The following is a 23,110-nucleotide window of genomic DNA, read 5'->3' as shown; positions in this document are numbered from 1 at the left end:
CCTGTTTATATTTTAAACTAGTTTGTATTATTTAATTACATTTAAGATTACCCCAGCAATATTAAAATTAATATTTGCTCATACTTACTTTTCGTTATCGAGTAACAAATATGTTACTCTATGTTTAGGTCGTGAGGTCGACCTTTTTACATTGAAAATAAATTAATATAAAAAAAAGTTTTTAAATCTTACTAAAGTTTAAAAAAATGGTAACTTTCTTACCTTTAAGCTAATGTTTGACTAATTGGTAAAAACGGTTATTTTTTGAATTATAAATCCATACAGTTGCTTGTCTTCAATATAATTAATAACATTTTTTTTTACTTTGCTGTATTAAAACCTAAAATTGAAGCTTTTTGTGTATAAATCTCTTAACCTTCGTTTTTAAATATAAAAACCTCTAGTTTTAAAGAGGCGTTTAAATGGAATTATTAAATGTTTTATAGACTTTACCAAGTAATAGGTCGCCTAACAAGATAACCTTAGTTGATGTTCGAAAAATGGCATTTGGACGTTAGCTGCCCGTCTTTTAAACTAGCCATCGTTACGCAAAGTTACATAATTTTTTTCGTAAGTTTTTCATAAAAGCAAAAAAAGGCGCGAGAAATTCCAATAAAATTTTTATTTGCGTATGTAGCATTTGCCAAATAGAGAATTTAAAATATACTTTTATTAAAAACCATAATTTAAGTATAGTAACTATCTATTTTAAAGTTACAAATGTAGTCTTAAACTTATAGTTATTAACACTCGGTTCGTGTTTTTATCAATTAATTTATTAAATGAATAACTTTTTAAATAGCGATAATCAAATTAAAAGGACGTTACACTTTATGATATTTGTTAGTACAGTTGATAGCATAATATTTTATACCTATTACATTTGCAATAAATATGTTGCAAAACAACAGAAAAACTTTGTTGTAAATTAGGTGATATTTTAAAGGTGAATTCCCTTTTAAAATTCACCTTTTTACGTCAACTGAACGTTTAATATTGAATTAAGAACTTTTTCTTAGGTATTTTCTCGGGTGGTGTTTGTGGGACGCTCCCTTCAAAAATTCACCTAACGACACACACATTAACCTTTTAAAAGCTTATTTAAACATAAAATTTTAAAATAAAGCTACCAAAAAACTTATTTTTTTATTATTTTTTTAATTTTATTAATATTAATTGAGGTTACAAAATTAAATACATTGCGAGCAACATTTTATTTTTCCGGGCTTTTGTTATTTCAGATGAGTAAAATTAAAAATCGTTAACAGGTTATTGCAATGGTGCTTCTTGTTTAAAATCCAACTATTATATTATGATTAAATGTTTAATAATATTAAGAACAACACATCTTCAAAGCTGATATATTGAATAAAGCAACAAATTATCTGAAATTTCCATTGCACAGTTTATACAACAAGTTAAAATTAATTGTAAATCAGTATAGTTCTGCATGTTAATGTTCCTGCATGTTATTGTTCTTTATCTCAATGTTTTGTAGTGCCCACAAACCAAAGCTAAAACCCGCTTTGACCGCCATAGTCTTCAGTGCTACTACAATTGCTGGTGTAGCTGCTGCTTTTGCTGCTATAACTAAGCCCACAACTGGAATTACTAAAAAAATTAGGATTAGTTAAAAAAACACATTTAAAAAAAATAAACTGCCTTATGGTCCGTGTTTTAATTGTCGGATGTGGTCACTTCTTTGAACTAATACATGATAGTAATAATTTACCCACGCACCACAAACAGCAGATTTTTTTTGCACGACTAGAACTAAAAAATAATTATATATAAATAGATAAATATCGTCCACTTTTAATACATTTACTTACAGTGAGCTACCATTTTGTTGTAAATTCTTTAATTTTCCTCAAATAAGTATTGCTGCAAATTTTGCATACGAGTGTCTCTAACTAAAACCTTTTAAAGCACCAAGAATGTCTGTAAAAGATTATCGTCATTGTCTTATATAGCTTTCTAAATACACGCCAACCACAAATATCAAAGTCCTTTAATTTGTTGTAAAGTAAACGAAATATAAATATTTGCCAATTTTAGTGACGTATTTGTACTCTTTGCTTAACCTCGTCGTCCGAATAACAATGGAATTGTATTATTTAAGAACCTCAAATTCATAAATATGTACACAGTTAAATTAAGATGTGCAAATATTAGTTGAAAGTTGCGCCCATATTACAACAATTAAAATGCCAATCATAAAAAGGGTTATTAAATTGCAATATTTATTAAACTTTTTGTTTTTATAAATGCAAAAGTAAAAATAGTTTAAAAAAATCTATGTCAGGTTGTATTGAAAAGGTGCGTTTGGTTTAAATTTCGTATTTTTATATTTATTTAATGTTTAAAACTATTCGAGACTATATGAACGAGCATGTATTTAATAACGAATAGCCTAACCCCCTCTAAGTCTTTTTTACACCCGTTTTCTTTTTACTTTGCTATCTGGGGAATATTTATGTAAATTTTAACGTCACTTCGCTGTATGGGAAATTTTTGGCTGGTTCTTATCACCCTGCCTTTGTTTGATGCCAGCTGTATGTTGTAATTATAAATTTACTGAATTTTAAAGAAAGGTAACATGATAGCTTCTATAAAAATTTATTGTGTTAAAAGTTGCTTCTTTATTAAACTTTTTGTTAATTTCTAAACACTTAAACACTGTTTAACTACTTTAATTTTATTTATATCAACAAATACACAACAGGGTAGTTATATTATAAGTTTAATGTATAACTTGAATAATAATACACAAAACTAAATGCTTTGTCTTTACGTTTAAATTTCGTGTTGCAAAACAACTAACTTAACTAAATCCTGAATTTGTAAAAGTTTTATATAAGTTTCAGTAGCGGAAAAGCAAGTGTAGATATAAAAACAGCGACAAAAAAGCCTATATATAAACGCAATACAATAAGCATAAAAACTATTGTTAATCTTGAGTTTAAGCATCCTTTACTTTCACGTTATCCTCAGTGATTCCCTTGTTTTTCTGTAACCAGGCACATATTTGGGACCAATAATGTTTATAGAGTTCGCTACCTTTAACAACAATGAGATAGGCGGCGGCTCCGGCAATAATGATTGCGCTTACCCCAGTAGCTTTGAGTGTAAGACCCAAAAGTCCTATAGAAATTGCTAAAAAATAAAATTCGTTTAGTTATTTTAATAAGCTTCTTTCTACCTGTTTATATTTTAAACCAGTCTGTATTATTTAATTACATTTAAGATTACCCCAGCAATTTTAAAATTAATATTTGCTCATACTCACTTTCGTTATCCATGTTGTTTTGCTTGAGTTAATTGTAGTATTTTTAACTTAACTTTTCTGCAAAAAATATTGGTTTAATTTATGTTGTTGATACACAAAGCGTCAAACATAAAATAACTCTATCTGTTAAACCTTACTTGCTATATAACGTTATGATTTTAAACATAATTTAAAGGTTTGATCTGGTGTATGTCATAAAAACTGATATCTTCAAATAGCTACCGTTTTTGTAAGATCAATGTTAAATACAAAACAGAGAATATTTTTTCACTTGGGATTTTCCTATTGGGAAAAAGTTATTGTACTCCGGTTATTTGTGGTGGGTGTACTCCCTATTTCTAAAGTTTTCCTTTTTGTTTTGCTAAGTTTATGTTTAAAGTAATGTTTTAAAATAAACCCACGGATTGTTATAACAATTTGTAATTAAACCCACGGATTGTTATAACAACTCATTAATATACGTTTTGCAAGCTAGAAATGACATCACTTTTCTGTGGGTTCTTCTAACGATAAAAACAAAACAACACAATGGTTAGCTTAGGCATAAAAACAAACCTGTTTTGTTGTTTAAAATATTATTAACTGGCACGCAATCGGAGTGCGTATAAATAACAAAGTTAATATTTGTAACTTGGGTTGTATTTTACTAATAAAAACTGTGGCAGTTAAACTACTTATACTTTATTTTTAATACAAACTTTTTAGTTTTTTTGTTATAAATTCTATGTAGACAGGGAAGTTGTTTTTTAATATTTAACTTTGTTGGTTCGTATGTAACATAATACGAAGTTTATTGTTTTTTTTAAACCACATCGGATCAAATTCAAACGGAAACCAAGTCACGCTTGGCTTTTATCGATCTGACGTTGTCGCTTTATTTAAAATAGCAAACTTGATAGTTGTTTTGTTAATAATTATTACTCAGTTGTTTGGAAATTTCATTTATTTACACTTTTATTGGCGATTACATAAAAGCTTAAAAACGCTCAGGCAATGTAAATAACGCTAACTAGAAGTTAGGGCATGCAAGTATAAGTATATACTATTTTAAAAATTGTTTGAAAAAACAACATGTTTGCTTTTCTGTGTCTTTAAAAAACTCTTTACATTTCGGGGTATAACTTTTTAAGCCATGGAAAAGCGAAAAAACATTTTTATTTAACTTATTTGCATCATATAAACAATAATTTGGTCTAATTATTAAACATATTTTTGTGTTGCAAAGTATATCAAAAACAGCTATTTTGTAATGTATTAAAAAAGTGAAATAACCTTTCTGTGAAATCGTTAGTTAAACCATATTTAACTTTGATTGACTTTGATTCAGATCGATTGCTTTTGGCTCAGGTTGATTGCCTTTAATTTGGTGTACATCTCTACAAGCCATTTTAAATATCTTATTTTAAAATTATCTTTAACTGAACGGGTAAAATATTTTTTCCTTGGTGGTAAAGCTAAAATAAAAAAGCGAAATTAATTTACAGAGAGACTCTTTTTTTTATTTACCGAATCTTTGTATCACATTTTCGGTCCTATATTTTTTAAAGTTAACATTTATTGAACACTGCGTATAATTGCCTTATTTAAACCTTGGATTTTTCTACAAGCAAAAATATATCTGCGCAATACTAACAGTGTATATATAAAAAGCTACGAATATACCAATTTTAATAACTTTTACAAAACGCATACCCTACTAAAGCTTAAACATATCGAATTTGTCTATTAGGTTATATCTGATCGTTAATGCATTATATTTGCTTTTACCACTTTAAATTTACCACTTTAAAGCTTTGTTGTACTGATGTTGTTCACTCTCTTTTATGTCTCGAATAGAAAAAAGCGCATTCAACTTATTTAAAATTAGCAGTTCTCATTCGCTAAAGATTTTAAATTTTGAAATCGGCAGTTGTTATTCGCTAAAGATTTAAAAAAAAATAACGCGGCAATTTAAAAAAAAACGTCTAGTAACGTTACCTTGCTTGTATTTTTGAACTTGGAATCGGAATAAGCGATCTGGTGTGTTTCTGCGAATACAAATTTATATAAAATGAACATATGTAGTTTATCACTTTAAATTGGCACTGAACTTTATAATTAAAAAACTTGGTTTAAAATTGTTTACATTAAAACTATGCTCTTTTAGTAAGTTAATTACTTAAATCTTGTAACCTTCTAAATTCCAGCCGACAAAACCTTAAAAACGTGTAAAAATTTCTACTTTTACTTAGAACTACAAAATAACGTAAAAATACCTAATTTTGTTTTGAATTATTTTCCCTGTAAACTACCGGGTAAGGTAGAGCGTTAAAAATCAACAAATTATTATTTCTCTTTGATGAAGATGATTTAAGGTAATTAAGATGTAATTAAAATGATTTAATTAAGATAAAGTGTTAAATATATAAATTATATAAAAAACTTTTTTAACCGATTTTTTGAATCAAATTTTTGCCCATATTAACATTTATTGAACACTGCCAATAATTCCCTTATTTAAACCCTGAATTCTCTGCAAGCAAAATAATTCTTTTCAACAATATTTATGGTGGTTAGCTATATAATTGATATATCCCCAAACATTTATTTTAAATTTTTTTTAGTTACTTTATTTACCGAACCCCTATTTAAACCTTAAATTTTCTACGAGCCAAAATATATCTGCATAATACTGTTGTTAGCTATATACAAAATACTACAAATATACAATTTTCAATATCTTTTAACTTTCTACAAAACGCTTTTAACTTTCTACAATACCCAGGTCTTACTAAACTTTTGAATATATCTATTTAGTAGACCTACTCTGAATGTCGAAAACTTTAAAATTTTCCGTTTTTCGATAAACCATCTAGAATAAATATTTGTCATTACTTTTGGTCAAAATTATGAAATAGATTTTTGTAAGTTCTTGCCAGCAACCTAACGTTAACCTTATTGCAATGGTATTTCTAGTAATATATATGTGTCTACTGGTAAGTTAAAAAATTAAAAGAATTTACATGAAATTATATTTTAAATGTATGCGATTCTAAACAACAACGCTTACTTACTGAAACGAAGATTAACAAAACCAAATTCAACAATATATTGATGACGTCATTTTCGTTACCTGCCGGGAGGTTATACTAAGGTACTTTTTCTGTGCTTTTATTATAGGGATATTCTTATAAGGGGAAAAACCTACTGGTGCAATTTCGTGTTGGCCTAAAGCGTAACCATATCATTAAACAAAACAATATATTCTTTAACGTTTTTGGGTGTTGGTCATGCGTTAATTAAGTGCTAAATTAAAATTATTTATTTTAATGATGTTTGGACGACAAAATGTGAACAATTTTTTAATTTTGCTTAAGATCGAATAAAAAAACGGTGTTCTTAAAATGCGTAAAATATTAAACTTAATTTTTTGTCAACGTATTTATTTTCTTTTTTAATTGTTGTTTAAGTTTATATGTTACAATTCAATGTCGTTAGTTTGGCATAATGCGTTGTCTGAACCGTTGTATGTGTGGTTGTTCTGAACTGTTGTTATGGTGATATTTTTCACAAATATTTTGCCCCACCCACCTTCTATTAGCTAATCAACATAGTCTATTTATGGTGTCTTGTAATCCTGTTAGTTTTGCTGTTTTATATCAACATTTAATCACATTTAATAAGAAATGTGGGTGTTTTGCCCTATATATTGGCAATTTGTTGTTGCCGTGTATTTTGAATACCTTACAACCGTTGTTAAGATAAACGTTTATAGTTGTGTTGTCTGGAAAAAATTCTGAATTCATCTCTTGTTTTGACCACTTAATCAATACATTATTTGCTAACAAGTATAAACTTGCCTATTAAGATATAGTTTTAATTATGCAACTAAAACATATATGCAAAAAATATAGCATTTTTATCATAAAACTACATTATTAACATGTTACCTTATTGTTTCTTTAAAATGTTGAAATTTACTGGAGGTGACAGCAGGTGGAAAATTATAAAACCTAGTTAAAGTTTTTATAATTTATTAAGAAAACAAAAAACATTTAAACAAATTAAGTAGAGCAACAGCATCACGTAACTATAAGGCAATTACACATCCCCAGGAAATTGCAGGTATAACTAAAAAGTTCATTATTAAAAACACAAACTGGAGAGTCTCTATAGTGAAAATAATTTTGTACATAAAATATATTTTAAGGCTAACATAAATCAAGTGTTATGTTTGCTTTTAAAATCGTTATCTTTTAAATTTTTTTTGGCATATAATTTTACTAGATGGGCAGTTTTCAAATCTATAAATTAACGTATTTTCTTACCTAAGTATTTAAATCTACTTGTTATTAGCACAGCAATACTTTTTTTAAGTGCTTAAACTGTAACTTTAAAATTAAATTTTTTTTTTTTTTTTTTTCTAATCAGTTTTTATATTTTATTCCGCTGTTTGGGCCTTTCTGTATAAGCAATACAACCCGACACCAGCGGCAACAATTCCCACGCCAAGCCCAATTCCAAACCCGAGCCATGGTGCAGCTTTCCCAAATGCTACTATTTTCCCCTCTATATGAGCACCTTTAGCCGTGGTTGCACCTTGATTTAATTTTTTTATTATTGTATAACTATTTATCGCTGATTATAGACTTAAATTTTGCTTTTTAAAAAAAGTGCTTTTAATCAAGGACAAATACTTACTAAACGTTACCAATAGTTTTGCTGCTGACCCTGATTCTGCTAACTTTTTTGCTGCCAACGCTGATTTTGCTAACTTTTTTGCCGTTAACGCTGATTTTGCCAACTTCTTTGCTGCCAACGCTGATTTTGCCAACTTCTTTGCTGCCAACTTCTTAGCTACCTTGTACAAACTTGACAGGTACGCGTTTTTTGTTTTAGTTATAAATTTAAATATATTTGTTATATATCTGCAAACATAAATTTTAAGTACCAACCAGGCTACAACCCTATACTAATTAATTAAAGGCCTTTATTTTACCTATTCTAACGTTATACATCATTAAGCCTTATCTCTTACATTATTTAACAAACTATATTTTGACATTGAGATAGAGTTTGTACAATTTTAAAACTGTTTTACTTTATGTTATAGTGGTTAAACGCTCTGCGATTTGTCTTAATGTAAAGCTGTATTGTCAAAGTAAACTGCTGCAAGAGTGGTATGTTAAAAAATGCTTGAATAGGTAAATGTTATTTAATAAAGCTATATGCTTTATGTAAAGTAAATTGACATCACATATTTGTTAAAGCTGTTTGTGCAAATATTATTCTCTCTTTATGCTCTGAATAGGTCTAGTTAAACTTGTAACTCTGCTACACTCTGCTACACACGATCAGCTACACTTCGCTTTGTTTAAAATGCGACGTTAAGCTGCCTACGTCACAATGCTACTTTATTTTCGCGCGTGGGGAATCTACAAGTCGTGGTTGACGTCACTTTTTATTAATATTCGTTGTAGGTTCTACAATATTTTTATTAAACAATAAATTAAATGATACAGATTATACAAGAAATATTTATAGGGTTTACGATTCAGTCATTTTTGTATTTGGAGAGATTATGTTTTAAATTTTATTCATTTTTAACATTTTTTTTTCCAAAATTAAGTTTTGGCAATTTCAAATTTTTAACGGCGGAAATTATTTCTTTTCCGTGTTTACAAATATAAACTTTTATTTAAACATGGCATTAACTTTTTAAAGGGCGTAAAATAACTTTTTTAGGTTTTAAAGGGCTTTTTTTCAAATTCAAGCGGTATATTGACTTAAAGTTGAACTCAATATACAAATAAACTCTTTAAAGAGTGTATTTAACCATAACATCTACCTTTAAAAGGGCGTTAAAATCTTTTTTTAGCTAGCGTTCATAATATTAAAATTTCTGCGTAGGCAAATGCTAATAAATTCAATTATAAAAATGACATTTAATTGCGCAATAAGCCAATGTTAAACAATATATCGGACTTTGTTAGTTCTATGTTGCAATTCACGTTCTTAAAAACTAATGTTGCAACTCACGTTTTTTAAAAAGCAAATTTTTACTTATTTTTATCTCCATATTGTTTTAAACACTATCAAAAATGACCCCTTCTTTCACAAATATTACAACTTAGTTTATTTTTTAATTAATTGTTTACTGCATAATTAATATTTTCGGTTACAAAACAATATTTACAAAAATAAAGCGGGATTAAAATAAAAGGAATTTAGTATTATGTAAAAAATCATCTAAAGTTTCAATAAATTTCAGTAAATATGATTTTGATCAGAAATTCACAACGTTTGCAATTGCGGGACGTCGCAAAAGTGGCTCAATAACTTTCAGTAGAGCTTCGCCATTGTTTTTGGTGAAGTCGTGAATGGTATCCATTCCTCTCCGCATAAAACCAGATAAAAGGTCAAGAATTCCCGATCCAAACACTTTGATTATGTCCAGAACTGAAAGGGTCACTGTTTTAACGACGTCGAGGGATCCGATGGCCATAATTTTGGCGACGTCCAAGGTTTTGACTGCAACTATTTTCAGAACATCAAATGCTTTATCACCGTACTTATATAGAATCAATGTTGTGCACCCAGTGACTATGACCACAGCTTTGAAAAAAAAATTATTATTATTTTTTAATCTATTCGTTTTGAATTAAAGCAATCTCTCATTAACGTTGTTCCATAAATAAATTAAAATTACAACTTACTCTTGCTTTTAAGTTGGTCGTTTAACAATTTATTAAATGAAATAATTAATATCTTGGTTCTAAAACACAAAATAAGTTAACTAGTTTAGTAATATAATTAAAACCAAGCCGCCTAACTGTTGTATGTTATATATTATAATATATCACGTAGTTTGTTGTATAGAAACCTTCTATTCTGTGCCTAAGCTTATATTGTATTGTTAAGAACAAGTAAGCTTATGGTTCAACACTAAAACACTAGAACGTACAACATTACATATATAAAAACACGTTAAAATACATTAAAAACGCTATCAGAGATTCACTTTACAATACGTCAAGACCGACACGCTATCCAGACAGCCTCGCTCTTTTTCTAAGGTATTCGAAGGCCTAATTAGGTTCAGGGCAACAAATTATGGTAAAAAAGGCGGTAACACTACAATAAAAATACATTAAGGGCAAAAGACCATTTATTAGTCCACTTGAAACCTACAGGCTCCAGAAAACGTTTACGTTACATTGGTCGTGATAAATTTATAAACATTCAACTAAACAGCAAACTTATATGGTTGTAATTTTCTTAAAACCTTTATAAAAACAAAGTTAAAATTCGATTTAACTTACTTGATGCTGCCATGTTTCTGATATTCTTCACTTGATAAGATTTCCTATTAGATTGTGTCTATTCTTTTGTCTTTGTTGGATTATAAAGCAGTCTATGTCGTAACGATACGTTGTTTATGCGTATGTGGGATCTACAACTCAGACTTGACATCACTTTCTATATATGTCTTATGCGCACTACCTTGCATCACATTTTTATATAATGTGATGTCATAATAAAGGTTAATGATGACACATATAACTACACAATATACAAAGTGATATTCATTGTTATAAAAATTTATTTATTTTTTTGATTTGGCGATCTCCAAACACGAGCAATAATTTCTCTTCCATATTTATAAACGAATGTGACAGCCCCAACTGAAAGCACAACTGTTGCTGCTGCAAAACCACTGGCGACAATTGAAGCACAATATCCAGTTGCTTTTAAAATTGCACCAGCAAAAGCCACCATTATACCTTAAAAATATTGAATGGTGTGTCTCTTATTAATAATATTATACTGACTGCGTGGTGGAGTGGCAAAAGGCAATAACACTTGCTACACCACCATAAGGTCGTTGGTTCAATCCCCACTGCTCTTATGCTGTAGCACCCTTAGGTAAGGTGCTATAAACGGTATGAACTCCTGGTAATCCAACACTTAATCAGCAGCCTAATTATTAGGCATTTATAATCAATAATATCCCAAACTGCCATAGGCAACTCGAGACTGGGTCGGAGTAACTGATGTTACTCTATGTTTAAGTAATAAAGACGACCTTTTCGTATTAAGAATAAATGTATTTACAAGAAAACACCATTTATAGTATTACTACAATTTCTTTGAACTATTGTTTAAAAAAACTTAGTTAACTTACTTGATTTTTCCATACGTATTTAATATAAGTAACCAAATATCCTTTACTAAATTAAACTTTTTGTTAAAATCTGCCAATTCGTTTGTCTTTGTTGGTTAAAAGTTGAACATTAAGTATCGGAAGTCGTCATACTGCGCGTGACATTGAACGACGTCACAATCTCTGAAAGCGATTTTTTTCGTTGTTGAATCGTCGCAATTTGGCAAATAATTTGTAATACAGGTCACGTGATAATAATATTAAAAATTGCATTGTTCAACGTTATATAAATATGAGGTTGTTAATGTTGGGCTAACTAGAAGGACGTTGCATGTTTTACGGAATGAATACCGTTAATAGCATAATATTTTATATCTGTTACAAACGCATTTTTCCGTTTAAAAAAAATAAAGTAAATTACGTTTCAAAACTTTTGTCGTATTTTTGATAATATTTTAATGAGGTGTTTTTTTTAAATTCATCTAATGGTAGCCTATATTGGTTTGAAGTTCAACTAAAGGTAACCTATATTGGTTTGAAGTTCATCTAATGGTAGCCTATATTGGTTTGAAGTTCAACTAATGGTAGCCTATATTGGTTTGAAGTTCAACTAATGGTAGCCTATATTGGTTTGAAATTCATCTAATGGTAGCCTATATTGGTTTGAAGTTCAACTAATGGTAGCCTATATTGGTTTGAAATTCAACTAATGGTAGCCTATATTGGTTTAAAATTTGTACATAAACTTATATTTAAACGTGGCATTTACTTTTTAAAGGGCGTATAAAAAATTCTATGTGTGTTAAAGCAGTGGTCGGCAACCACCAGTCCAGTGCCGGACCATGAGCAGTAAGTTACCGGGCCGTATTTTTTTCCAGGTTAAATGCTTTGAAACAGAAACGTCTTTTTTGATTTGTAAGCTTATTTTGTCGTAGAAACATTTAAAAATGTTTATTATCGATTTGATGAAGGAATAAATTGCTTTAAACTTATTTACGTCTCTTGAAACATCATTATTAGCGAAACTAAATGATTTCTTTCACCCAAAAATGAAAAAAAAAATGTTTTTTTAAAGGCTGGTCCGCGAAAAAGATTCCAGTTTTAAATCGGTCCGCAGTGCGAAAAAGATTGCCGACTCCTGTGTTAAAGTAAACATTCATATTAAGTTGCTGCAATGATATTTTACATTTTACCAGGCGGGGATTTTATCCAGGTTATTTTTTGCGTGGGCGAATGCTTAAAATACACTAAAAATGGGGGATTTTTAGTTGCGCAATAAGCTAAAGTTACTAAAATACATTTGACTCGGTTGGTTCCATATTGTATTTAACGTTCTTAAAAACTATAAATCTTTGTTTTAACATCAGCTTTAGCTATTTCTTATTTTATTAATTCAACTCTTTATTATAAATAGTTTAAAACTTGATATAAACACTCGATTTATTTTTTAAATGGGTTTGTATTTACATGAATATTATTTTCGGTTACAAAATGATGTTTTTAATAATAAAGCAAGATTAAAAAACATTTAAATTTTAAAATTATTGAAAAACAACTTAGAACGTTGTAAAAAATGTGTTTAGGATAACAAGGAATTGGTATTTATTTTTTATTGAGAATTCGTTTAAACATAAACTTTTTATTTACAAATCCAGCCATGCATGATATTGAGGGTTTGTTTACGTTTACTCTTTCTTGCTTTTCGTATCATTGTTTAATTTTAAGTTGGAATTTACCCACTCTTTGTTTTTTACTAATTGATACGCAAGAAACCCAACAATACAAACTGCTACAACAAGGGCTACTCCACAAAAAACACTTGTAATTATGGCAGATGTACCAGTTGCTTTCATTTCCAGGCCACTACTACACAATGACATCTCTAAAAACAAATTTGTTCAGTACAAAATTTAAACGTGTTATATATTTTAAATAGATTATCAAATTCAAACTAACTTTTATGTTTTACATTTATTTGTTAATTAGCGTGCAACATTTTTTTGGTTGTTTTAATCAAAAGTAACATAAATTTACTGGTATCTTTACTGCAACCGGCTTTGATGCATTTTTCAACGAGTTTTGAAGCTTCCATAAAGGCGCCAAAATCTTGTTAAAAAATAATAAATTATAAAAAATGGCTTGAGTTGGTTCAATCAGCTAACTTTTTATTACTTTTTAATTAGCGTGCAACATTTAAAAATTAAATTAAACCTACTCGACATGTTTCAGCGTTCTTTTATTATTATAAACATTATTCAACTAAATCGTAACAATCCCTCTCTTTGAAATTTACCTTGAAATGGAAAATTTTTTTACATAGCCTTTTCCCTTTTTAGTTTTCTTTTTCTAAACTTTTGGCTTCATTGCGCAAGTAAATATAAATTTTTTTGTCCTATAAAGTTTATAAGATATCAATGCCACTATTTAAAATTCACAGAGCTTGTCTTTTGTTTTCAATTCCATTAAAACGATGGTATTTTCATGACCTAACATAAAAAATTGTTATTGTATATGCTTTAATATTTATCCGGAACGTTTATAGTTTATTTGTTTTATTTAAAAATTTAGCAATGTGTTTTGTAAATTTTTGCAACAAAAAAATAACTTAAAGAGATTGATCTCAAAAGTTTAAGCATTGTCAATATTAGGCTAATTAGAAGCACGTTTTCTGACATTTATTAATAGTGTTCCTGTAAATAAATATGTTGCTAAACAACATTCAAAACTTTTGTTGTATTAAAGGTGCTTCCCCTTTTTAAAGGTGCTTCCCCTTTTTAAATTTCACCTTTTAATATTGGTTTAACCTTTATTATTTAAGGACTGAAAATAAATTTTTTAGGTAATTTTCCGAATAATGCTTAAACGGGAACTTTTTCTAACTCAAATGGTATATTGGCTTAAAGTTAAATTCAACATGTACATAAAACCTTTAAAACTTTCAAGTTAAAGTTAAAACCGTGTTATTTTATTCAGTGGGCTGATGCTGATAAACCCGCTTTACAAAACATATAAGAACATTTAGTTGAGCAATAACCTTAAAAGGCATAAAACTTAAGATTATAGTTCTTTTATGTAATTTCTGTTTTTCACTAAAAGCTTTTTTCCTCAAAAGCTTTCTTTTTAGCCCACTCACTTTTCTTGTTTAAACACCCTTTGTTACAAATTTAATAAAATATTTCATTATATTTTAACACAAGAAAATGTTTTGTCATGACTTAAATCACCCATTAAATCAACCACACAAAAGTTTGTCTCTAAATTAAGTTTTAATAATGCGTTGCAAAAAATACCTAATTAAAATTAAAAATAAATTAATTGGTATACATATTAGCAGTACATTTCAAAAATTAGAATGCTCGAAAAATAGATTTAGGCTTGCTTGACTTTAACGTTATCTTCACTAATTCCCTTGTTTTTTCGTAACCAATCACAAATTTGGGACCAGGATTTTTTAAGAAGCATGCTGCCTCCAACAACAACTAAAGTTGCCACGCTGCCGCTAATAATTATTGAGCAAATTCCAGTCGCTTTTACGCTTAGACCCAAAGTTTCTATGGAGATAGCTAAAAATAAATGTCTTGCTTTTAAGCTGTCATTAGTTTAAATAATTATGTGAAATTTTATTTACAGTACGATATAAAAAACATTAACTTACTTTCGTTATTCATATTATATTGCTTAAGTTGGTCGTAGTCTTTTATAATTTTATTTTTTGCAGTTAACGTTATCGGCATAAAAAATAAAACGCTTATTTAAAACCCTAAAAAAAACGCAGTGCAAAAGTGATTTAAGTTGCTACCTTTGGTCAGTTACAAAACTAAAAAGGTAGTAAAAAAGTGCTTAAAAACCAACAGTAGCTAAATTTGTTTCCTACGTGGAAATATACAATATTTTTACTTCTTTTTAAACACGTACTTTCTTCTTACTTTATGGCTATTTGTTAAAAGCGCGCTATTATTTTAAGTACACATTGTTATGTGAACTAAGTCTTATTTAAATCTATTGTGTTGAAGTTTAACTAAAAAGCTGCATATATTTAAATATTTGGCACTTTTTTGTCTTCTTGTTTTATAGTCATTTAATTGTAGCTACTAAATGTTAAAAACGGTTTTTGATTTTAATGATAATGTAAAAAGTTCTAAGCATTGGTTTGGTAATGAAAAACATTTTATTTAATTTTTGATTTTTTGTGAATTTATTTAAAATAAAAGATTGTCTGTAAGAACGAAAGAGGAACCAGTCTAACTTCCTCTTTTAAAATTAAACTTTTATATTTACACACCATGGCCTTCACATTAGGTTTGATATTTACATTTAGGTCTGGTCTTTAAAAAACGATGGTATTTTCATGACCTAACTAAAAAATTTGTTATTGCACTAAGGCTATACGTTAATATTTACTCGGAACGTTTATAGTTTATTTGTTTTATTTAGAAAATTAGATATGTGTTTTTATATTAATTATGTACTTTGTGAGTTTAAATACGGGCTACCATCATGACAGTCTTTTAAAAAAAATTATTATAAATTAATGTTGATGTGTGTTAGTGAATAATGTCTGGGACACGGGGTAAAGACCTTTTTTGGGGCTACAAGCGCTTGTTTTTTGGGGGGCTACAAGCGCTCTTTTTTGGGGAGGCTACAAGCGTCCGTTTTTTGGGCTACAATAGTTTTTTGTAAGTAAAATTGTATAATTTTTTTAATTAATTCAGTTTTTTTTATCCCTAGTGATTCATTGGTAACAAAAACACGAATATAAATTAAACATAACATTTTCAAATATTAAAACGTAATAAAATTAAGCTTATATTAACAAACATTAAAATGAAAAATAAACACTGAGTTTTTGATGAATTTGTTTACATAATTCCAATCGGTGGTTACATTTACAATAGCTAAAATTATCTTTTCAAAAATAAGAAAAACAAATACATTGCGAAACAAAACCACGGGCAGAAACACCCATGTTTTTACCAGGTGAATTCCCTTACAAATTCACCTCAGTTAATGTTTATTGAATGTTAAAGTTGTTATGTACATAAGCTATAATTAAAGGGAGCCTGTTTGCCCTTTTTTATTTAAATAAATTAAATGATTATTTAATAATATAATATATTTTACAATATACATATATGTCTTTATATAATTTTACGTAAAGTTAGTTTGACTTTTGTTTGTTGGCTTCATTTTTTGACTTTTGTTTGTGGGCTTCAATTGCTTTGCATATGGCTTTTCTGTTTATCCACAAAATAATTCCAACCAGAATAGCCCCCCCTCCTACCACTCCTGCTATTACGCCAAAGCTTAAAAATTTTGAAAATGACCCAATCGTTACCGTTAAACCCCCAGCTGACCGAACGATCGCTAAAAATAAATATAAGTTTAAGGTTTTTAAATTTGATACTAACAAAGTTATCTTACAACACTTATGTCATTTTATAAAATTTATTCAATTATTAAATACTCACATATAGCGCCCACTGCAGGTACTATTGCTTTGTCCCATATCAAGTCGAGAAAAATATAAGATATATAAATTGGGTTCGTTAATACAACTAGTGTATAAATTTGTTTATTTACCAATAAAAAACAGCTCTACTGCGTTGGGAAGCAGGTTTTTGTTTGACTCTGAACTCATTTTTGCTTGCAAGCATGCACTAAAACATTTAAAAATTAAACGTGTTTGAACGACGTTTTTTTCTTAAAATTCGAGCTAGTAAAAAAAACATTAATAAGTTTATAAACAATAACGTGTGTCTGAATTAAAAATTTACAATCATAAAAACATTTTAGCTGTTTGGTATACAAAGCTAGTGGCGGAAAAGCCTCGGGTTTAAGCGAAATCAAATCCTTACTTTTCGTCTTTAAGCCTGTCGTTTAAAGTAGCCTCACACACCCTTACATTGAGACTTTTTTATTAAAAAAATGGTTTTTATTAATTTCCAAACCAATATATTTTGTTCAGAATGTGTGTTGTTCTGGCCTGTTTTTAACTTAACTTCCCTTTTCATATATTGCTTAACTATACGATTTTTTTTTGTAACTCAACCGTTGGTTACTTTGCGTATGACAAATTTATGGATAAATGTTTTAGTATAACAGTAAATAAAAGAACGCCTTTGCGCTTGGCGGCACTTCGGTTGGCGGCTATAAAGACTTATGGCCTGTATTTTTTAAAGCATTCGAAATAATAACAATAAGAGGCTTTTTTATTTACAAAATTTGTTGTAGATTTGTCCGCCTTCTTTATTACAATACTTTTGGGCATACGCAACATGAACTTCGCCTACTGAATATTAAGAATAACAAATTCTAAGTAAGTTGCTCATCTTGTAGGATTGTGAATAACAAGGTATAGTTTTAAGTATTTCAAAAGATCAATGTATTTTCTCTATGGCGCAAGTCAATATATTTTTTGGTTAACGTAGTTGGTGTATACAGCTTCAACAAAGACTTAAAAGGTCTTTAAATTAAAAAAAGTTTCAAGCCCTACGCCCCGCAACACAATGGTTGCGGTGTATATATATGAGGAATGTTGCTAGTAATAATTTACCCGCGCACCACAAACAGCAGATTTTTTTTGCACGACCAGAAATAAAACATAATTAAATATAAATAGGTAAATATCGTCCACTTTTAATACATTTACTTACAGTGAGCTACCTTTTTGTTGTAAATTCTTTAATTTTCCTCAAATAAGTATTGCTGCAAATTTTGCATACGAGTGTCTCTAACTAAAACCTTTTAAAGCACCGAGAATATCTGTAATAGATTATCGTCATTGTCTTATATAGCTTTCTAAATACACGCCAACCACAAATATCAAAGTTCTTTAATTTGTTGTAAAGTAAACAAAATATAAATATTTGCCAATTTTAGTCACGTATTTGTACTCTTTGCTTAACCTCGTCGTCCGAATAACAATGGAATTGTATTATTTAAGAACCTCAAATTCATAAATATATACGCAGTTAAATTAAGATGTGCAAATATTAGTTGAAAGTTGCGCCCATATTACAACAATTAAAATGCCAATCATAAAAAGGGTTATTAAATTGCAATATTTATTAAACCCCATGTTTTTAAAAAATGCAAAAGTAAAAATAGTTTAAAAAAACCTATGTCAGGTTGTATTGAAATAAGCCCATGGTTTACATTTCATATTTTTATATTTATTTAATGTTTAAAATTATTCAAGACTATATGAACGAGCATGTATTTAATAACGAATAGCCTAACCCCCTCTAAGTCTTTTTTACACCCGTTTTTTTAACTTTTTACTTTGCTATCTGGGGAATATTTATGTAAATTTTAACGTCACTTCGCTGTATGGGAAATTTTTGGCTGGTGCTTATCACCCTGCCTTTGTTTGATGCCAGCTGTATGTTGTAATTATAAATTTACTGAATTTTAAAGAAAGGTAACATGATAACTTCTATAAAAACTTATTGTGTTAAAAGTTGCTTCTTTATTAAACTTTTTGTTAATTTCTAAACACTTAAACACTGTTTAACTACTTTAATTTTATTTATATCAACAAATACACAACAGGGTAGTTATATTATAAGTTTACTGTATAACTTGAATATTAACACACAAAATTAAATGCTTTGTCTTTACGTTTAAATTTCGTGTTCCAAACAACTTAACTAAATCCTGAATTCGTAAAAGTTTTGTATAAGTTTCAGTAGCGGAAAAGCAAGCGTAGATATAAAAACAGCGACAAAAAAGCCTACATATAAGCGCAATACAATAAGCATAAAAACTATTGTTAATCTTGAGTTTAAGCATCCTTTACTTTCACGTTATCCTCAGTGATTCCCTTGTTTTTCTGTAACCAGGCACATATTTGGGACCAATAATGTTTATAGAGTTCGCTACCTTTAACAACAATGAGATAGGCGGCGGCTCCGGCAATAATGATTGCGCTTACCCCAGTAGCTTTGAGTGTAAGACCCAAAAGTTCTATAGAAATTGCTAAAAAATAAAATTCGTTTAGTTATTTAAATAAGCTTCTTTCTACCTGTTTATATTTTAAACTAGTTTGTATTATTTAATTACATTTAAGATTACCCCAGCAATATTAAAATTGATATTTGCTTATACTTACTTTCGTTATCCATGTTGTTTTGCTTGAGTTGATTGTAGTAATTTTAAATTAAATTTTGCTGCAAAAAATATTCGTTTAATTTATGTTGTTGATACACAAAGCGTGAAACATAAAATAACCCTATCTGTTAAACCTTACTTGCTATATAACGTTATGATTTTAAACATAAAGCGTCGGTCTGGTGTAAGCTCAAAATAGGAAAACTGATATCTTCAAATAGCTACCGTTTTTGTAAGATCAATGTTAAATACAAAACAGAGAATATTTTTCCACTTGGGATTTTCCTATTGGGAAAAAGTTATTGTACCCTGGTTATTTCTGGTCGGTATACCCCCTATTTCTAAAGTTTTCCTTTTTGTTTTGCTAAATTTATGTTTAAAGTAATGTTTAAAATAAACCCACGGATTGTTATAACAATTTGTAATTAAATATATGTGTATTTAAAATATTAGAACAATTTTAATTTAAAAAATCCTAAAGATTGAATGACGTCACTAATATACGTTTTAAAAGCTAGAAATGACATTACTTTTCTGTGGGTTCTTCAAACGATAAAAACAAAACAACACAATGGTTAGCTCAGGCATAAAAACAAACCTATTTTGTGGTTTCAAATTTTATTAACTGGCGCGCAATCGGAGTGCGTATAAATAACAAAGTTAAAATTTGTAACTCGGGTTGTATTTTACTAATAAAAACTGTGGCAGTTAAACTACTTATACTTTATTTTTAATACAAACTTTTTAGTTTTTTTGTTATAAATTCTATGTAGACAGGGAAGTTGTTTTTAATATTTAACTTCGTTGGTTTGTAACATATTACGAAGTTTATTGTTCTTTTTAAATCACATCGGATCGAATTCAAACGGGAACCAAGTCACGCTTGGCTTTTATCGATCTGACGTTGTCGCTTTATTTAAAATAGCAAACTTGATAGTTGTTTTGTTAATAATTATTACTCAGTTGTTTGGAAATTTCATTTATTTACACTTTTATTGGCGATTACATAAAAGCTTAAAAACGTTCAGGCAATGTAAATAACGCTAACTAGAAGTTAGGGCATGCAAGTATAAGTATATACTATTTTAAAAATTGTTTGAAAAAACAACATGTTTGCTTTTCTGTGTCTTTAAAAAACTCTTTACATTTCGGGGTATAACTTTTTAAGCCATGGAAAAGCGAAAAAGCATTTTTATTCAACTAAATTGCACCATATAAACAATAATTTGGTGTTATTATTAAACAAATTTTGAATGCAAGGTGTAACAAAAACAGTTAGTTTTTAACATTAATGTATTAAAAAAGTAAAATAACTTTTCTGTCAAATCGTTAGTTAAACATATTTAAAAAACACAATTTTAATTATACAGACCAAAAAATAAATAAAAAAATGTTGTTTTTGATTTTTTAAAACAGTCAGTTAAGCTTTTGCGCCTAACACTTGGATTCCATTCATAACTATTGCATATGCTACTGCTAAACAGATAACTAAAACACCAACACCCATTAACGTTGCAGGCTAACCACAAGCATCCCAAATTAACCCACTTTTTGGCGAGATGTTTATATCTTTGAAAAAATAAATTATCGTTAAAAGAGTTAATTCTAAGTTTTATTATTGTTTATGAATGCAAATTCTTACTCATGGTTGATTGCCTTTGATTTGGGTCTACTTCTCTATCAGTCATTTTGAAAATTTTATTTTAAATTTATCTTTAACTGAACGGGTAAAATATTTTTTCCTTGGTGATTAATCTAGAATAAAAAGGCGAAATTAATTTACAGAGAGTCTCTTTTTCTTTTTAACCGAATCTTTGTATCAAATTTTCGGTCCTATATTTTTTAAAGTTAACATTTATTGAACACTGCGTATAATTGCCTTATTTAAACCTTGATTTTTCTACAAGCAAAAATATATCTGCACATTACTTACAGTGTATATATTAAAAGCTACGAATATACTAATTTCAATAACTTTTACAAACGCATACCCTACTAAAGCTTAAACATATCAAATTTGTCTATTAGGTTATACCTGATCGTTACTGCTTTATATACTTATTTAAGGACACGTAAACCTACTCTGAATGTCAAAGACTATAAATGTTTCATTTTTCAATAAACGAAAGTTATTGATTAATCAAGAATAAATATTTGTTATTACTTTTGGTCGAAATTATGTAATAGATTGTTGTGAGTTCTTGCCAGCAACCTAACGTTAACCTTATTGCAATGGTATTTCTAGTAATTTATATGTGTCTACTGGTAAGTTAAAAAATTAAAAGAATTTACATGAAATTGTAATGTATGCGATTCTAAACAACAACGCTTACTCACTAATACGAAGATTAACAAAACCAAATCCAACAATATATTGATGACGTCATTTTCGTTACTTGCCGGGAAGTTATACTAAGGTACTTTTTCGGTGCTTTTATTATAGGGATATTCTTATAGGGGGAAAACGTATTGGTGCAATTTCGTGTTGGCCTAAAGCGTAACCACATCATTAAACAAAACAATATATTCCTTAACTTTTTTAGGTGTTGGTCAAGCGTTAACAAGCTGGTGAATTGATATTTTTTATTTCAAAGATGTTTGGACGACAAAATGCAAACAATTTTTTGATTTTGCTTAAGGTCAAATAAAAAACGGTGTTTTTGAAATGCGCAAAATGTTAAACATTATTGGTGTCAACGTATTTATTTTCTTTTTTAATTGTTGTTCAAGGTTATATGTTATAATTTAATGTCGTTTGGTTGGCCTTATGCAATGTAAGAACCGTTGTATGTGTGTGATTGTTTCCGTGCTGTTATAGGTTGCGAAATCAGAACCGTTGTTATGGTGATATTTCTCACAAATATTTTGCCCCACCCACCTTCTACCAGCCAATCAACGAAGTCGTTGACCTTGCTGTTTTGTATTTAGTTTTGCTGTCTTATATCCCAACTCAACCCCATTTAACAAAAAAAAAATGAATTATAAACCAAAACTTGTACGTTTTTGTTAACAAAATTTTGCCTTTAAAATTAATATTTTAAATACTGTTATTGGGTAATTCTTTGTTACTTTATCTCTTACTTAAAAAACAACTAAAAGGTATGAAAATTTTGTTATGTTGTATTTTGACTACCTTTTTATCTGTAGTTAAGGTAAATCTTTGAGGGAAATGGAATTTGAAACTTCAAAAATGTAATTACATTCTTACTGAGGTTGAGAGGTTATTGTTAATTAATGAAATACACTCATTCTTCTTTTGTTTTACGTCAAACATTGCCAACTATTGAAATTGACTTAAAAAGTTGTATTATGTTACTACATTAACTGTTCATCAAGATGTTGTTTTCATGTATTTATTATAATTATACATGTATTTAAAGGATTTGGTTTATTTTTTGATTTGGCAATATTTTTGACATTTTAGTTTAAGTTTTTCAAGCCTTTGACCTATAACCTTCCAGTGTAATATTTTTAAACACTATAAAATTTACTAAATTATTTAACTGGCTGGATATGGACGATAAAACAGCAGGCGGCTTTAACTTACGAGTCAAATCATAAAACTTGGC

General features: G+C 28.7%; 1 protein-coding gene and 4 long non-coding RNA genes across 12 annotated transcripts; all 5 read right to left on the bottom strand.

Annotated features, from left to right (window-relative positions):
• Positions 1–2,727: 2,727 nt before the first annotated feature.
• On the bottom strand, positions 2,728–8,548 carry LOC145754856 (uncharacterized). Of its 8 annotated transcripts, none has more exons than XR_014284165.1 (5): positions 7,219–8,548; positions 5,267–5,316; positions 3,845–4,743; positions 3,290–3,346; positions 2,728–3,156 (listed from the first exon to the last, which is right to left on the bottom strand). It is a non-coding gene; the product is annotated as an uncharacterized LOC145754856 (long non-coding RNA). The 8 variants fall into 8 exon arrangements; XR_014284163.1 differs by lacking the exon at positions 7,219–8,548 and adding an exon at positions 5,448–7,141; XR_014284161.1 differs by lacking the exon at positions 7,219–8,548 and adding an exon at positions 5,545–7,141.
• Positions 8,549–9,400: 852 nt separating this feature from the next.
• Positions 9,401–11,591, bottom strand: LOC145754855 (uncharacterized). Its single transcript, XM_082570999.1, has 3 exons — positions 11,454–11,591; positions 10,591–11,052; positions 9,401–9,883 (listed from the first exon to the last, which is right to left on the bottom strand). Exons 2-3 carry the CDS (start codon positions 10,601–10,603, stop codon positions 9,555–9,557), a joined length of 342 nt encoding a protein of 113 aa, XP_082427125.1. The 5' UTR covers positions 10,604–11,052; positions 11,454–11,591; the 3' UTR covers positions 9,401–9,554.
• Positions 11,592–12,883: 1,292 nt separating this feature from the next.
• On the bottom strand, positions 12,884–13,770 carry LOC145755456 (uncharacterized). The gene is made up of 3 exons (XR_014284203.1): positions 13,648–13,770; positions 13,467–13,538; positions 12,884–13,314 (listed from the first exon to the last, which is right to left on the bottom strand). It is a non-coding gene; the product is annotated as an uncharacterized LOC145755456 (long non-coding RNA).
• A 2,820-nt stretch (positions 13,771–16,590) lies between these two features.
• Positions 16,591–17,153, bottom strand: LOC145755271 (uncharacterized). Its single transcript, XR_014284189.1, has 2 exons — positions 17,013–17,153; positions 16,591–16,796 (listed from the first exon to the last, which is right to left on the bottom strand). It is a non-coding gene; the product is annotated as an uncharacterized LOC145755271 (long non-coding RNA).
• A 1,753-nt stretch (positions 17,154–18,906) lies between these two features.
• LOC145755305 (uncharacterized) lies at positions 18,907–19,853 on the bottom strand. Its single transcript, XR_014284194.1, has 3 exons — positions 19,681–19,853; positions 19,543–19,600; positions 18,907–19,409 (listed from the first exon to the last, which is right to left on the bottom strand). It is a non-coding gene; the product is annotated as an uncharacterized LOC145755305 (long non-coding RNA).
• Between the last annotated feature and the right edge of the window lie 3,257 nt (positions 19,854–23,110).

The sequence above is a fragment of the Corella eumyota genome, chromosome 6, assembly GCF_963082875.1.
Source record: "Corella eumyota chromosome 6, kaCorEumy4.1, whole genome shotgun sequence".
Classification (NCBI taxonomy): domain Eukaryota; kingdom Metazoa; phylum Chordata; class Ascidiacea; order Phlebobranchia; family Corellidae; genus Corella; species Corella eumyota.
The sequence above is the reverse complement of the archived record's forward strand: the minus strand, read 5'-3'. Positions and strand labels throughout refer to the sequence as shown.